Source organism: Cydia fagiglandana, chromosome 13, assembly GCF_963556715.1.
Source record: "Cydia fagiglandana chromosome 13, ilCydFagi1.1, whole genome shotgun sequence".
Classification (NCBI taxonomy): domain Eukaryota; kingdom Metazoa; phylum Arthropoda; class Insecta; order Lepidoptera; family Tortricidae; genus Cydia; species Cydia fagiglandana.
Genome location: NC_085944.1, coordinates 13,574,316 through 13,587,301, shown reverse-complemented (window position 1 = coordinate 13,587,301; position 12,986 = coordinate 13,574,316). Strand labels below are relative to the sequence as shown.

Sequence of the window (12,986 nt, the reverse complement as noted above, 5' to 3'; positions counted from 1 at the left end):
TATAATAATTGTAACCTTATCATTATCAACTGGCAAAAATGAAGGTATCCCTTTAAGATCATAATTTTTGAAGGCACCTATTTGAGGAGTAGTTTTCTGATTGAAACTTTAAAATTCTATTGGTCGCGCAAACTGTTTTTAACGATATAATAATACTGGAGAAGTCTCTCCTTATATACTAGTATCCCTTTATATCCTAGTACTTATCTCCTTATATCCTAGTATCTCATATCCTATAGAATTCGAAAATAACAAGTAATTACAGTAGACAATAAATATCTACGGATTAAATCAGTTAAGTAGGAAATTCGATATTGCTTACGGCGGTAAAAGGAAGCGGCGTAAGGAAAATATTGGCTCTTCAGAAAACGTAGCAGTATTTATGTGAACGTATTTATTGGTACAAGTATTATTTGAAAGGGATATTGAATTGACACGTGTAATGTTTCTCACGTGTCAGGAGTCTATTATATTATTATATTGTATACCTACTAGTGACCGGGGCGGGCTTCGCACGGGTTAACAAATTATACACCTAAACTTTCCCAATAACTCTATTGATAGGTGAAAACTGCACGAAAATCCGTTGATTAGTTTTTCTCGATATCTAACGGCTCGGTTCTAGCAATGCTTATAAGAAAGAAGTATAGTCGCGCCAATAAAAGTCTGCTGCGGACTTGATAGCCCACGCAGTGTAAGTGTTATGTATAAGGTTTACTCGGGTAATTCCGAATGTCGAAAACTGTCGGATAATTCCGAAAGGAGACTTTTATTATGATGGAATTAAGGGTGATTTTCATCTGAATTTCGGAATTATCCGACATTCGGTATTACCCGAATACACCTTATGTCATAATTTCATAGAAGTTTGACGTTTAAGATGACACTTGCACTGTGTGGGCTAACAAAATCGCTGCAGACTTTTTACGATCTGACTATACTTATGTATTTTATTACAGTAAAAAGTCACAGCGGTACATTACCGATCTGACAGAGTCAAAGGTGACGTTAGGCCAAGTGCGCACCACGACTTTTTGTCGCGCGATAATTTAGTCGCAGAAATGTAACGTATGTGTTTATATGGCAGTGCGCGCATATGCGACAAAAAAATCGCAGCGATTTTAAAATTGTGATTTGTCACATTTTTCCGCGACTGCTCGCGACGCGATTGTCGCAAAGTGAATTGCAGCATACGGAGTTGTATGGCCCCGCGCGCACTGCGATAATAAAATCGCACCCCGGACCTCAGTCGGCATTTCGCTCTCCAAGCGTCAACATATCGGAACCTGCTTCTCCAATGGAGTTACAAGATGAGACGCTAGATGTTAACCGTTTTATTATAGAAATAGAAGGAGATCACCTTTGTGGTATAAATACTCAAAGTCATACAGCGATTGCATATTGTTTCACGACAAGCGACTGGTACGAAATCCATGTTGACAATGAACAAATCGTCGACTTTTTCATCGCAGTGCACGCAGTGGATTTTCTGCGATATATTACAGCGCGATTCTAAAATCGTGTCGCAAAAATTAAAATCGTGGTGCGCGCTTGGCCTTATTGGTTGGAGAAAATGTAAATTTTGACACTGACAGATCGGTGTCGTACCGCTGACATTTTTTAAACCTCTTACTTTAAAGACAATGTCATTAAGACGTCAATAGCGTCGAACAGGCTTTATCTAGCCGCCGTCACGTCACGTTCCGAAAACAAACATCCGTTTAAGAAAATTGCCGAATAAAGGTTTATCTCGTGTATCACGAGGCGCCGGGTCACTGCATTTTAGATAAATTGCGGCTGACTTGCCTGTGGCGATACCAGCTGCGCGACGAAGACAATTTTTCGCTGAAATGGTTACAGAAATTGAATCTATTGGAAGCCTGGTGATCACGAGTTGTGCATTTGGTTGGCTGGTTTTTATACATTTGGGCCTTGTTTCGGCGGAGATTGATCGATTGGGCTAATTTACGGTAATCGGTGGGGATTAGGTTGGTTTGTTGGCGGGATGCGTCCAAATTACACGGTAAGTTTACAGGTTTATGTCATAGATGTCGCTGTCACGATGGTAACTTTTTCCAAAATGCGCTAACGCTAAAGGGATATACAGGGTGATCAATCTAAATGGGTCAGTATGGAGAAGTCAGAAACTATAAGAGATAGCGAAATCTGTTCTTAGGAACCATGGCTCCGATTTTAGATTTAATAATAATGGCATTCAATTTTTTTTTTAAATCTATCATACATAACCGGGATTCGAACATGGTCAATATTCTTGTTGTTTGTTTGTATGGAAACTTTTAAACGATGCGTGATAGGTGGGGGGTGCTCGACCAAATATCATAGAGGGCCCCGAGACAAAACAAAGTACATAAAAAAAAATCAAAATGGCCGACTTTTTTTTTTTTCAAGTTGGTCCGAGCGCACTGAGATTCGGCATGCGGCGAGCCTGGGGGCCCAAGATTACAATAACAAAAAAATATTTTTGGAAAAATTCAAAATGGCGGCGGACACGGGCAAAGTAAAATATTCAAGTAGGATAAGCGAGCCCGAAGGGCGAGCTTCATGCCGGGAGGCCAAAGGCCGACCCCGGTGGAAGGCCGAATGCCCTGAGCCTCCACCCCGACTCCCAAAATGCGAGGCCGAAGGCCGAACTGCGTGAATTCGGTGCTTCCAAGCGTTCTACCAAGTTAACTGTCTTGATGACCGAAGCCGCACGGCGAAGCGTCGAGGCTTGCGAAGGCCGAAGGCCGAGCTCTGCGTAGGGCCGAAGGCCCGAAGCGTCACACGAGAGGGAAGTTGGAGCGTAAACACGACCCAACACTTTTCCTATTGGGAGTCGCTTTTTGGGCGTCGGGGTGGAGGCTTCGGGCCTTCGGCCCTCCACCGGGGTCGGCCTTCGGCCTCCCGGTCTGAAGCTCACCCTTCAGGCTGGCTTAACCTACTTGGAAATTTGTCTTTGCCCGTGTCCGCCGCCATTTTGGATTTTTCCAAAAATATTTTTTTGACATTGTAATCTTGGGCCTTCAGGCTCGCCGCATGCCAATTCTCAGCGCGCTCGGACCAACTTGAAAAAATTAAAAAAAAAGTCGGCCATTTTGATTTTTTTTAAGGTACTTTGTTTTGTCTCGGGGCCCTCTATGATATTTGGTCGAGCACCCCCCACCTATCACGCATCGTTTAAAAGTTGCCATACAAACAAACAACAAGAATATTGACCATGTTCGAATCCCGGTTATGTATGATAGAATTTAAAAAAAAATTTAATGACATTATGATTAAATCTAAAATCGAAGCCATGGTTCCTAAGAACAGATTTTGCTATCTCTTATAGTTTCTGACTTCTCCATACTGACCCATTTAGATTGATCACCCTGTATAAAAGTCCATAAAAGCCGACTCCCACCGTCTTGCCTGTTTTTGGACGTTTGAGCAGAGATGTAAAGGAAATATGTAAGCTAAATTAGCCCCGGCTTGCCTATGGATATGTTTGACGCGCCGCCACTGATATGTAGGTACATATGTATTCGTAAACTCCCAAAGAGAACCGTTTTCTGTATTTACTTGCGTGTGTATATATGTGTGTTTTGTACTGTCAAAGAATGTAATTTGCATTGCAACGCATTTCGTACCTTGTCACAGTGACCAGCAATATGAAAGTCGCTATAAGAGACATTATACTACTTATTGACTTTGTGACAAGGTACAAAATGGGTTTTAAATTATTTGACTGTACTACATCAGAATAACTATCTGCGATACTATCTGATCTATACCGAATAATACTCTTCATACGCCAGTATCTCAGCAAAGATGTGTTGGACTACTATATCTTGCAGTGGCGGCGCGTCAAACATATCTATAGGCAAGGGGCTTATTTGGCTCACATATTTCCGTTACAACTCTGCTCAAACGTCCAAAAACAGGCAAGCCAGTGGGAATCGGCTTTTATGGACGCACCGCCACTGATATCTTGCCTATAGGCTTGATAAACAACATCTATACCCACACCAACTGTGCAAGCCAGTTTCCACCAGCCTCAATACCTCAGAACTTTCAATGAAGATGCCGTGGAATGTCTCACCTCTTGCCCTAGGCTTGGTAAGCAGCTTCTGAACGATACCGTCGTACACCGTCTCTGCAGCAACACCGGAGTCTTTCACCAGTTTCTCTTTCACAGCGATGCAGATTCCACTCCTTCCCAGCAGTGCTTCTAACTCTTCAAATGCCTGTAACAAAAATACAGTTTTATCACCGAACGCTGCTTTTAAACCACACTTCTTACCGTTGGCAGAAGATGTCACTTTTTCTCAATTATATATATATTTTCTCAATTAAACATGACACCGAATTAAGCGGTGAGTTTTTCGGATCTTATGTACGAAATATCATTTGATTCAAATAATTTTTCGGTGAAGGAAAACATCGTGAGGAAACCTGCATACATCAGCGAAGAAATTCAAAGGTGTATGTGAAGTTCCCAATCCGCATTGGGCTAGCGTGGGGACTATAGCCCAAGCCCTCTCGTGCATGAGAGGAGGCCTGTGCCCAGCAGTGGGACTGCTGAAATTATTATTATTATTTTAAACAAGAGACAGAAAACTCTGAACTCTGCTACAAGATATCTGTAAACATTTTTATTTAAATCTACCGCTAAAGCTTAAAGCTTTTAAACCATCTACAAGCCATTTAATAGTTGAACGCTGGTCTCGCAGCTCGATTAAAGTTTCTAAGCTTTAGCTCCAGACTAATAGCTGTATTTTAAACTTGATGCTGAGGTGAACTACGAAGAAACTAGTGTAATTCACCTTGTTAAGGTGTTCAATACGAAATAGCAATGTGCTGCGATTGCATTGGGCTGATATTGTGCGATTCTGACGGTGTAAAGAGGTAAACTAGAATAATTTCTTGAATTTTACTAACGGTTGCTGTCTTGGTAAATTATATATACAAGCTACGGCCCGTGAATTCGTCCACGTCAGTGGTTAAAATTCTTAACCCTATTGTCACCTCATTGGAGCTGTTGTCTCGAACCATAATTTCAATGTCACTAAATAATTTTATGTAAAACTTGTGTTATCTGACTCTTTCTAGATATATGACTAGCGATTTTGGCATTATATACCGCGCTCCAGAATCAAAACAGACATTTTCCACACATAGCGCACTAAATAAAATCCGAGCCACAACGTGCCGAGTTTTCCTTTATTTTTAAGCCACCCGCGGTGTTTAGTTGTGTACACAAATTTTCATCCTCTCTTGGGCCGGAAGCCGGATTTTTCCGCCCGATGGTGATAGACGCGACTTTACGGCTGGGTCGGGGCGACGGTTTCCACAGTATAAAACTCTTAAACACAGACCTTTATTCGACTTAGCTTCGGTGTATGTTCTTAATATGTTAACATATATATTTGTTTTAAACTAGCGCCCCGCTATCCGATCCGGCTTCACGCGGGTTACATAAAACCTTAACAAATTATCCCCTAAACCCTTTATAAGAATCACTCTATGGATTGGTGAAAACCGTATGAAAATCCGTTTATTCCGAACATACATACACACAAACAGACGGGGCGGGGGACCTTGTGTATACGTAGTGATACACTGTTATTATTATGGTACAAGTTTCTCGTCTGTAGGCGATAATCGTTATACGATTGTTGTATTTGTACCTATATAATCGCTATACGATTGTTGTATATTAATGATACGTTATTCTCACGTGCACTACGTGCAGTGGAGGCAAAAATTCGTTCTGAGTAAACTCTTTAAAATCATGCTAGAAATAAAAAGACGCTGACGTAAGCATGGGTATATAAGGCGATTCTCGTTCGTTTCTCAAATGCAAGTATGCATTTCATAAGAAGTGTTCATGGCCCTTCTGTGGTTTGAATGGTTTAGAAAAGCAGCGAGTTCTTTTATGACTTGCTCTTTAGTGCTTTTTTGAAGTATTGTATGTTTGAGTTAAGGAAGAGTGAACTATATGAACACTTATACACCTAAGCGCTATTGCTGCCTTTGTTCTGAAATTTCAATACAATTCGTCATAAATTCCCAATTATTCACAAAATGATTCATTCCACAAATATTTTCTCCTGAGTTCCTACCGACTGCGCCATGTATTGTTATTTAATAAAACAATATTTGTGGTCTTCAATGGTGGTATATTTTATCATAATATAGCACTTTATATTTAATTAACATTTCAGTTATCAAGAATGGATCCTATCCTTATAGCTGTCAATAGTGGAAGAGGGCGGGGCTAGATGCAGTGTTGTCAGGCTAGTCCTGTTAAGGCAGCGTTACACATATAACTGTTAAGGTTCCTTTACACTCTACTACAATGGATGTTTTCTGTGTATTTAAGTATTTATCTATATCTATCTACAATGCATATAATATTATGTATATCGTCGTCTAGTACCCACAACGCAAGCCTTATTGAGTTTACTGTGGGGCTAGGTCGATGTTTGTAAGATTGTCCTATAAAATTCATTTATTATTTATTTCAGTTTTATTACTGATTAGGGAATGCAAATCGGTTATTTTTTGTATGGAAATAACCGCGGTTTCGGTTAATAACCGATTATTTCCATACAAAAAATAACCGAAAATAACCGATTTGCATTCCCTATTACTGATCAAATGATTACTGCTGAGCAATGAGCATAGTAGAGCATGTCTTTAAGTTTGCCACATAGCCCGTTGTATTACGAAATAGGATATAAGAATATATACTCAAAACTATATAATAATTACTTTTTTAAGTACTTAAAGTAAACTAAAATCATTAGTGAAGGTTAGACCCACGTGTGGCATGTAAAACGATCATTAGGGTAAGCAATTAGCGTTACTATCAGACCGTGTCGCAGGAAAAACGATTAATGAAATTAGTAACAACATGATTCTGCTTTTATTTGTCGAAACTCCTGTATTTAATCTTTTATTTGGTTAGTGATAAAATGCATTGTTATACTATGATTAAGGTTTAAACAGTGAACCATAAAATCATATCAGCGGGCGTGTTACGATTTACGGTTGGCTTTATCACGTGATAAAATTACTTTCTAACACCGCGGGATAGAAAGTGACGAACACAGTTTTATTACGCTGTCACGTAGACAAAAACGACCATAATAACCGTACAGGATGTACTTAATCCGAAAACGGTAAGGTAAACGTACTAGTGCTCGACATGCTAGTAATATATATGACACCTTGATGCTGTCACCTCTATTGACAATGACTTAAGTTTCAAGATGACATACTGTACTGGGACCGCGTCGAGCTTCAGTACGTTTACCTTGTGTGTGAAGTAAAATTTGTTCTAATCATGATGAAAATTGATATCTGAGGATGAGAAAATTACCTTAATATGAATTCGTAGTCATAGTAAAAAATGGTCGCTATTTTTAATTTCTTTATTTTTGGTAACGCCTTTTCACCAGTCACCAGTGTCTGTTCCACCCAACCATAGAGCAATATAGCAAGACAAGAGTGCTCACTCCATGCATCAATTTTGGTACCAAAAATATTAATATTTTCATAGTCGATATCTTGCATTGAGTAGCGGAATTATCAGAACTTTAAGTAGCAGTAGTAGTACTGCTACACCTATTGTCACTTGACAGTACTACTAATTAAAGTACTGATAATTCCGCTACTCGATGCTAGATGTCGACTATGAAAATACTAATATTTTTAGTACCAAAACTGATATATGGAGTGAGCACTCTTGTCTTACTATATTTCTCTAGGACCAAACCTTGCTGGTACTGGCAGTGCCATTGTAAATGATAGTGTGGTATTTTTTCATCGAGTGCTTTGGCAATACAAGGAAAAAATTATCTCCTAATGCTCCCAAAATTTATGCGTACCTCCTGGAATTACGCAACCTCACATTACCCGCATTTAGGACCAAATGAAGGTAATATAAACGATTTTCAGCTTATTGGGAATTTATTCCTCAAAACCTATGGATCTAATTTGATTGGCCTATAATAAATTATCTTTGTTTTAACAAAATGAACAACAAATTAAACTTATAACCTCTATACGGAAGCCGTTGACTTTTTGTTAACTATTATCGAAGTTCTAGAGCTTTTGTCTGGCATTCTACGGGTAACTTTTAGCTGCTAACTTCCTATAGAGGGTAAGACGTACAAGTTATTATGTTTCTGAAACTTATGATCAATAACGTGCATTGCATGCTTAACTTTGGTGTATAGAATTTACAGAGCTAGTGCTGAAGTTTAAACAATACAGATAAGGGTTGTTATACTCGGTATGCCCATAACGTTATAAAGTCGCATTGTTTCTCTTAATTAGAAAACAATGTAATTACTAAATCATAATTATTAACTGCATAGCTAACTAATCTAACTATAGTTCGTTTTTTTAGCATTAGAAAGAACTTGCAAGAAGGTAAGCGATCTTAACATGTCTTTTAATTGAAAACGCTTTTTAAAAATCAAAAACGAATACTTATGAAAGCAGAAGAATATAAATGATCGTATTAGATTCATAATCGTTACATATTTTCCGTAACTTATTTTTAAACGTGTTTTTCAATTAAAAGACACATCAAGATTGTTTACCTTATTTCTAATGCTAAAAAAACGAACTTTATATGCCACAATTCGTAGTCCAAGTAAATGAGCAGATTTTCTCAAAAACTAGTTTAATTTACTTATACAATTTTTATTAGCCCGTTATTGTGTCCCACTGCTGGGCAATGGCCTCTCCCCTTGATCTCCACAACTCCCGTTGTAGTGGTTTTTCCGGCCAGTTACTGATGATGTGAAGGCGTCTAAAGGTGACAGTCCATTTCCAACGACAGCTGCATTACTGTTCATTTTACAATGGAAATTGACAATGACAGCGACGCGTTCAGTACCGGTAGTGCAGCTGCGGTTAGAAATGGAATGTTACCATAAGTCGTCCCGCCATCTAAGCTCCGTCTGGGCCTGCCACGTCCGCGTTTCTTTTGTGGCATCCACTTAGTGGCTTTTCCAGCCCACCTATCCGGATTTATATTTGCTTTCAATCATTTATATTTGCTTCTAATACTTCAATAATGCATATCTTTAACTAGTTGGAATTAAAATGTTCCTATAAGTGGCGACATTTATCAGAAAACATTTATATTTTTCTTATCTATGATTGTAACATACTACAAAACTGGCTGTAATTAAAACTTTTCAAGGTATTTGTTGCACGTATGTAAACCCCAAGGCAAAATAAGTTATTTATAACTGTCATTATCACACTTGCCGTCAATGGTCATAATTACATCCACTCACGCGAACGAGTTCCAATAAACATAATTGAACGTGACAAACTTGATCCGTATCGGAAAATATTTAGCTAGATGTATTAGGTTAATGGATAAGCGTAATCAAAGACGAGAAGTTAAACCCTATACGGCATTGCCTTTTAGGTTATGGCAGCCGCCGCAAGTGGATGCGTTCCGTTCTACGAGGCCGTGCCGTACTGCTGAGATCGTGGCCCACAAATCAAGATCAGCGCCAACTCTCGGGTCTACATTAAGTATGCTGAGGCGAGCCCATTTCGTGGTAAACAATATGTAAATATGTATGTTTTAAACCTTATAATGTTACTTTTGTGTGTACATAAAAAAAGAGAAAGAGTTTATCACGAAAAATAAATGATTTTTGATTTAAAAGTGTGTTGATCTATGAGGGGTACGTGTTACACATACGCACAGACACGTGTATGTTGCGTGAAATATCTAAAACTCCGTAGGTACACGTGTGGGTTTTATTGTTATAATTCGCGCAACATATTTTGGTAGACAATCAGTCACTGTTATTCTCTTTGGCGTAATTAGAGCGGAAGATTATCTCCACCCACGTGTACGAGTATATTCAATAAACCAAATTAAATTCAAAATATTCGCTCACGTACGATAAAATGACAAATGGCAATATAATAAGATTAGACATCAGCGAGAATAATTATTATAATTGCTTTAGTGGTGCCTCGGGATTGAGTAGGAATATGATGAGCATATTCGAGTTGATAACAATATTTTCATTTCTCATGCTCTGAAAGTGGGTCGTTGTTGTTCTAAAAAGTTGTTGTGCAGAAAAAAAAAATGATACGTTTTTGCTCTAGAGCACTGTGTACTTTCTAAGTACGTTTTTTCCTTTTTTACAATAACCGATTAAGATTTTGGTTTTAAATGGATTTGTTGTACAATTTCCAATCTGATAGTTAACTCAACTCACTAAATTGAAAATACTCTCAAGAAATACTACTAAACTAACTCAATTGAAAATACTCTCAAGAAATACTACTGAAGTTTATACTTTAGCTGTGTTTATTTAAATGCACATGTATTTTAATTTCGTCGTATTCGAAAAGTAGAGTGCTTAACTCGGGTAAAAGGCATAATTTCAGCCTCGGTCTATTGGTGCTCGAACGCAGTGAGAGAGAGCGCTACCTCGATAGAAATGGGTGCCATTCATCCCTTGTCTACCCTCACAATCTGAATTTGCTAGCTCTCTGTAGAAATGCGTCCGTGGGCGTGAAACGTATTAACATAATAATGTGTAAGAAAATATGTAAATTAAGTGCCAGCAGAGTAATGCAACTATAGTGTTATTGTCGTAGTTTTGGACAGTATATTACAAGTTTTTATTTAACTTGCAATATTTGTATTATAACTATGTATTCGGGTCAAATCTTGCAAGCTAAATTAGCCTCACTTTCCATTATGCAGCAGTAATGTCGCAACAGTAATGCAGCTGCTGTTGCCATCCGAACGTTACCTTAAGCATAGATTAAATAATAGTACTAGGTACAGAAGACTCACTCTCTAAGAAAACGCGTCTGTTACGATCAGCGCAGATATGGCCGCTAGGTGGCGATAGCGCCACTCGCGGCTTATGGCAAACCCCAAAATTGGGGTCTAACGGATGTACTTTTAGCAATCTGTAGCAAAGCGACGAAATCGCGGAGTGAGCCACGCCTGCCTTAAGTTGTGCTACGCATGCTAAGAAAGTAGGTATCTCCAGTAATTAAATACTTTTTAAACTGTACCATTTAACTTTTTAGTGATGATGATGCTGCAGAGTATTTAGAACTAAAAAGTATGTAATACAAATTGCTGCTGTTAGGAGTTTGCCTGAGGCAGATAAGGCTATGCAAAGTTCCTGCAACAAATTTAATTCTTCTGGTACTTAATCTCAATTAGCATAGTTTAAAATACAAGTTAATTTCAGTTGCTAGTATCTTAACTTATTTCACAATTTAGTTTTCTATAAGAATTCGTAACACAAGAAAGTCTTGAAAGTGAGGAAGCTGCCAGCTCTTCGGTCTCCTAAAACGTCTTGGTTTTCCACGGGCCTTTAAATTCAGGTAATTAGCATACCTGTGCTAACTCGCGGCACGAAAACTAAAGTGATGGTAAGTATTAAAGTTTTTTACCTTGAGAGGCTCGTAGACATGATATTGAAACTGTTAACAGTAATACAGGATTTCCAATAAGCAAAATGCATAAATATACGTCAATAAACTTTAATAATACACATCAATTAGTGGGAGTTGGAAGGGGTAGACCTCGGCGGACTTTCTCTGATCAGATCGGGGAAATCCTGAAGAAAGGCCAGGTCAAGAGCACCCTAAACCGGCGAGCGTGTATGAGGAATGTTATGAATGTGAAGGAACCAAAAGAGGTATGTCAGGATCGTAGTAAGTGGAAATCCGTGGTCTCTGCCTACCCCTCCGGGAAATAGGCGTGATTATATGTATGTAATTAGTTTTCGTGCCCCGAATTAGCACAGGTATGCTAATTAATAATTAAATAATGTGGGACTTTAAGGAAGAATGAAACCATTTGACTTCCCGTTTACTATATGATTGAAATTCAGGGTATGGCATTTTTGTTGTCAGAGGCTGAGGGTCTACCGCGAACCACGTTCGACGTGTTGTTTTCCTGTCACACTTAAGTACGCATTTACAAGTGCGACAAAGAGGCAAGGCAACACGTCGAACGTAGTTCGCGTAGGCCCTCAGTTTTAAAATTCGCTTACAAGTGTGTTGCCCGATTAAGGGCTAAAGTATATAAATTGGGGATTGTGTCGGCTGAGCCGGCTTTAGTAACCCTTTCTGACTATATATTCTCATTGCTTGAGTTGAATCGAGTTATGGTCAATACAATAATAGGGCCAATAGTTGCCTCTAAATAAATGTTTTCATTTGTTTTCATTTCAATGAAGTCCTTTCACATTCGGTGTCGTCTTTTTATAATAATATGACGTACGGTTGTTTATAATGTTGGTACTTATATCGCTCTAATTTTCCATATTATTTGTAAGTGCGACCTGAAATAGATACTCGTAGATAAGTATGTAATACAGTAATTTTATACATTTAGCGTTTGCGTCAAATCCGGTAGTTCAGATTTTTTGCAGACTTGTTTTAAATGATGTTGGCTCAATGAATAATCCAAGTATATAATCTAATTCACATCATTCTCAGATTTGTCAGTAGCAGAAGAATTATTTGAAAATCGCATCTTTTTTTGAGGTACTATTAGTAGGGAAGCGTAAAGGACCATACAATTCCCTTTGCCTATGCTCCAGTGAGTCATGTCAAACTATAATACTGGATCGCCGGAGCGATCAATTCGCTGAGCTGTTTTAATAACACCTTTATAGGATTATAGCGAAGCGGGTCGTCTCGTTCAGCACTGCTTAAAAATAATGTTGACTTTAAAACACATGGGTGTCTTAAACTGAATAAATAAATGAGTAACAATTATGCTAGCGACGATTATACAGGGTGATTCATAAGTCGTTATCAGAAATATGTGTTTATTACGTTTAGTATTTATGAACATGTAGGTACGAAAACATGTATATGAAAAAATCTGTAAACGTATTCTGTTATAATTAATTAACGTTTTACTCACATTTACAGAGTTTTATGGTTACTTGTTACATAGAACTATCACGGACTCATAT

The 12,986-nt window shown here is 38.3% G+C and overlaps 1 protein-coding gene across 1 annotated transcript in view; it reads right to left on the bottom strand.

Annotated features, from left to right (window-relative positions):
* LOC134670351 (metabotropic glutamate receptor 2-like) overlaps positions 1–12,986 on the bottom strand; it is a 274,915-nt gene that overhangs the window by 76,344 nt on the left and 185,585 nt on the right. The window contains exon 5 of the mRNA XM_063528169.1: positions 4,082–4,226. Coding sequence (XP_063384239.1) covers positions 4,082–4,226 — 145 coding nt within the window. The remainder of the gene's footprint in view (positions 1–4,081; positions 4,227–12,986) is intronic.